The 5118-nt window shown below is 42.2% G+C and overlaps 1 protein-coding gene across 1 annotated transcript; it reads right to left on the bottom strand.

Annotated features, from left to right (window-relative positions):
• Positions 1-3065: 3065 nt before the first annotated feature.
• Positions 3066-4251, bottom strand: LOC147701102 (chemerin-like receptor 1). The gene has a single exon (XM_086928573.1). It carries the CDS (start codon positions 4240-4242, stop codon positions 3130-3132), a length of 1113 nt encoding a protein of 370 aa, XP_086784699.1. The 5' UTR covers positions 4243-4251; the 3' UTR covers positions 3066-3129.
• Positions 4252-5118: the final 867 nt, after the last annotated feature.

Below are 5118 nucleotides of genomic sequence, written 5' to 3' on the forward strand. Positions count from 1 at the left end.
ACGCCTACACTATCCAACACTTACCTTAAATGCGATGTAAGGATATGTGTTGTAATGGTATGCGTTTTAATGGTATAATGCAATGTAATGGAATGCAATGTAAAGGTGGTTTCTAAAAATGTGATGTAATGGCATGCGATGTAAAATAATGTGTTGTAAAGGCATGCATTGTAAATGTATGCGTTGTAACATCATACATCAATCTGGAAATCCCATCCTCCAGAGACCAGGTGCAACCATTCCACTTTCATGTTCATAAATGAATTAAAACACCTGCTATCCAATAGATTCCTTGTCAACATCACTAAGATTTGGGCTGTTTGTCTGTTCCCAACCTTCTACACATCACCTAGACACCTATCGTACTCCACCCACACCAGTAATTACGAACAACTAAATATTATTGTCTGTTTTCCTTGTGATTGCTTATGTAACTATACCAAATGTATATATGTACTTTTATTTATATCCGCTATTGTTTGTATCTTACTACCTTCATTAATATTATAAACTAATCTGTCACCCGAAAGGATCTTATTTGCAATATACAAAACTATGAAAAAAAAAATTAAAATATGAAAGGCACCACAGAAAATGACAGTAGGTCATGCTTTGTCCAGGAGCCATTTACAAAGAACTGCTAACCAGGGCCCCTAATCCTACACAGCGCTGACAGAGGACTCCCTAGGGTAACTTCTGAAAATCCTACTACGATGGAGGATATGCACTAGTAAGTTGTAACTAAAACCCTGGGCTTGCTCCCTGCCCTTTCTTGGTTTACGTTGTATGTCTAAATATGTATCTTGTTCCTCTCATTTCTACAGAAGAAGAAATAATAATGATGCATGTCTAATGGTTTCAACTATCGTTTCATGATATCACATGATTTCATATTCACACATTTGTGAAATCTTGCTAAGAAGCTCTCAAATTTCAAGATTGATGTACTTTTAAAAATGCTACACTGGTCTGCAATTCTGGCCACAAATCAAATTGCCCTGAGCTATTTCTATCAAAAGTGATTGCACAGAAAATAAATGATGCCTTTTGTTTACCGGAAACAAAACCAGGATTCCATGGACAGAATGAACATCCTTTGGGTTAAAACTTTAAAAACAGTGCTTGAATGAAATCAGTTGAGTTCTGACCTAGCTTTGGCTGAAATCCCCCACATCCACAGATCCAGAACAGGAGGCAGATCCTTTCCCTACATCATGGCCAAGACCTGGATCAAACTCCACCTCAGCATCTGATGAAGCCCTACAGTGCAAGCATTCAGGAACCTGGCTCTTAGGATGACTGAAGCTGCCCATATTCCCCCTCCCCAGGGCATTGTGACCTTTACAGGTGAATAGACAGTGGGACTGGAGAAACTGCACCTGTGGATGCAGGCTGGTGCAAACATCGAATAAAGTGGAAATGATGGTATGAAGCTCCCTGGTAGACTTCTTCCATGACAAGGTCTCCATCATTTACAGAAATTTCAAAGCAGAAGCTACGGACCTCCTCAGCCATCCAACCCCCACGAATGAGGAAACAACTACCTGCTCGCCACATGGGACCGCTACCACACAAGACACCACAGTCATCATGAACCCCCGTCCACTCAGGAATGCCCTCAGACCACTATGCCCACTACATCATGAACCTAAGGAGCAAGACTATCACAAGCTCACCGCATCATCAAGGCATCATCATCAATGCATCTATCACCGTGGCCACCTTCCCTTAAGAATGAAAACATGTAAATGTCAGGCCTTTTATCAAAAACCCATCCACCGTTTCCAATGAACTCAAGATTTACCGGCCAATCTTTCTGCTCCCTTTTCCCACCAGAGTAATCGACAAGGCCATCAACTGCCAAACCACAGCACACCTGGAAAACAACAATCATCTGCATGCTTCCTAATCTGAATTCCATGCCAACCACAGCACTAAAACTGCCCTGATTACAGCCAAAGATGACATCAGATGTCTCCTCGAACAAAGAAAAACACAGGCCCTTATCTTTCTCATCCTGGCCCTACTCAAAAGGCTTCACAACATTAGAATCCAAGGAGATGCCCTCAAGTAGATCGCCTTCTCCGCACCAGTACAACCCAGAATATCCACCTTCATCCCTCCACTTTGGAATACAAGAACACCATTTGCGGCATCCCTAAAGGCTCATCCCTGGCAGTACCCTTTTCAACACCTACATGACACCCTTGGCCAACATTGTCAGATCACATGTACTGAACATCATCTCCTATGCCGCTGAAACCCACCTTATCCTCTCACTATCAGGAGACCCCACCGCCACCCTAACCAACATCCGCAGGTGCTTGACAAACATTGCCGTCTGGGTGAAAAATAACTTGCTACAACTCACTACAGACAAGATTAACGTGCTGATCTTTGGAAACAGCACCTGCCCTTGAAATGACACATGGTGACTCCCCCGAACTAGGACCCTCACCCACTTCATCCAACCACGCCCTCAACATCGGTATCATCCAGGACAATAACTTCACCATGAAAAAAACAGATCAACACAGTCTCATCCACCTGCTTCCTCACCCTTCGCATGTTCCACAAGATTTTCAAGCAGCTCCCCATTAACACCAAACACACCGTCATACAAGCCCTGGTCACCAGCCGACTGGACCTATGCAATGCACTCTACATAGGAATCAACTCGCGCCTCCTCAAGAGACTGCAAACAATACAGAACTCAGCAGCCAGACTCATCCTAGACCTCCCTAAATGGACACATGTCACAGCCAGATAAAATAAACTCTCTCACTCCTACTCTTCTGGAAGGACTGAAGACCCTCTTCTTTTGGAAGCATCTCACTTAGACACATTCAGCAGATATGCCGAATGCAACAAGCCTAAAGGTAGATCCTAGATAGTAATCCCCTTTTTTATCCTGTATCCCATTCATGATTTGTTTGTATTCTTTCTTTACCTCTATCTTGAACACTTTATGCAGCACTATGTTTCATAGTAGATATTTTTGCACTTTATTTATTCCCATAAGTACATGGATATTAATAGTTGGTGTTACAATTGTAACTTGCGCTTTCAAATTGTTAATGTAAGGGCATTTATGATCACTCAAATGATGTCCCATCTTGACAGTTCCAATCATTTCGTTTCCAGGGGCATCATCATTATTTTCTCATCTTCTTGAACAGATGTGGATCTGCTCTGAGGAATGACTGACTCTTCCTTGAATGCAATCTCGAGCACTGAAAGGACAGATGATCTCAACATTTTCTTGAAATCTCTCACAGTGAAGGCATAAATGACAGGATTAATGCAGCTACTGAAATAGGCAAGGCTGGCTGCCACTGGAGAGCCAATCATGAATACCTGCCGCGCAAGACAACTACTTTTTTGGTGAAGGCTCTTTCCCAATAGAAAGAAAATGTGGTTTGGAAGCCAGCAGCAGAAAAATGACAACACCACTGCACACATAATTCGGAAAGGTTTGCTACTCCGGGCTCGTTGGTTTCTTCTCAACCTATAGATGAGGATACCATAGCACACAAAAATAATAATAAAAGGGAAGAGGAATCCACATAGGAAGTTGGTGAAGGTCATAGCAGTGTCTCTCATCTTCTTCAGAGATGCTATTTGAGGATCACTGAAGTTAGTAGAGAAGGCATAATTGTTATAACAGAGAGTCCTGTTTTTTCTTGTTCTTAAAGTATCTCGGAAAGCAAGAGCAGGGGAACTCATAGCAAGAGCAAAAATCCAGGTAGTCAAGGCCACCACAGTTGCCATTCTAGGGGTTCTATGATTCTGTGACCAGACTGGATAGACCACCATCAAGCAGCGATCAACACTGATGACCACAAGAAAAAAGATGCTGGCAAACATGTTGAGTATTCCTACTGCACTGTTGATCTTGCACAAAAATGTTCCAAAAGGCCAATGGTAGTCCATGGCCGTGTAGGCAATGCTAATAGGCAGAAAGAAAGTGAATATGAAATCGGCAATAGCTAAATTCAAGAACCACACTGTGTTGACTGTAGTCTTCATTTTGAAGCCAGTGATCCAGATGACCAGGCCATTACCTGTCACACCAAGGAGAAATGCAAGACTAAAGAAGAACAGAGACAAGATTTTCAATGAATTCATAACATCTGGAAGGAATTCACATTGGGCCTTCTTTGGTCTCATAAACTGTGTGGTGGTACTTTTAGGGAAGACGAGCGAAGTGACATTCTCCATCAGAAGTGGTCCGTCCTTCATTTCTGTTGCTAAAAGAAAAGCAGGAGGTTTAATAATCATAAACATGTGTAATGAAGATAAAACAAGACAAGAAAGAAAGAACTGCCTAAATATTTTACCAAATCTCTGTATGGTTCTTAAAATCATTAGTCATATGCTTGCTTCAATACCAACTCATATCATGGTTTGCCCTGTTATATTATTAATGTATATAGTGTGATTGTACTAAGGAACCATGTTCAAGGCATGTCTAAGAGGGGTGAGGCCAGGGCGCTGAGGAGGGTGGCTACTCAGTAAATTCCTCCCAGCCAACTTTGATGGTGGCAGCCTTTCCTGACCAAAAACGGGAGGCTTTTGACCAGAAGATATTTAGAGAGGTGTTGGAACTCTTTCTCTAATAAGGGGAATATGGCTAGCATTTCTACCCCAGTTGCTCCCATTCCTGCATTTTATTGTGGAGTGGGGCAATTCTCTCATAGATGTAACCACCATTTTGTTTCTTTGGCTATTACTTACTCCAACCTCCACGGTCCCAATAGTTATGCATCAATTTTGTGTGACTCAATTTTCAATATTAGATTATTTTTCAACATCCTAATATTTACGCAATTTTCCTTCCTGGTCATGGCAGTTTATTTTTGGTCAGGTCTACTACAGTAGTGTCACTCTGTAAAACACTTTTCAAGACAGAGGGCCTACTTTATAAGTTGGCAGACAGCAGATTGTTTTATAAGGGGATAGATTAAATTACCCCATGCTCCTGGCAGAGGGAATGTTCACCACTAGGCCTGAGAAGTGGCAGAGTGTGGCGCGAACTGCCATTTGCGCTGATCTTCTAGCTGCTGGGGTCAAAATTCTACCCAAGCTGCATCTTCTCCTTGCCAACTCACAGTTGGC

The sequence above is a fragment of the Lissotriton vulgaris genome, chromosome 7 (genome assembly GCF_964263255.1).
Source record: "Lissotriton vulgaris chromosome 7, aLisVul1.2, whole genome shotgun sequence".
In the NCBI taxonomy this organism is placed as follows: Eukaryota; Metazoa; Chordata; class Amphibia; order Caudata; family Salamandridae; genus Lissotriton; species Lissotriton vulgaris.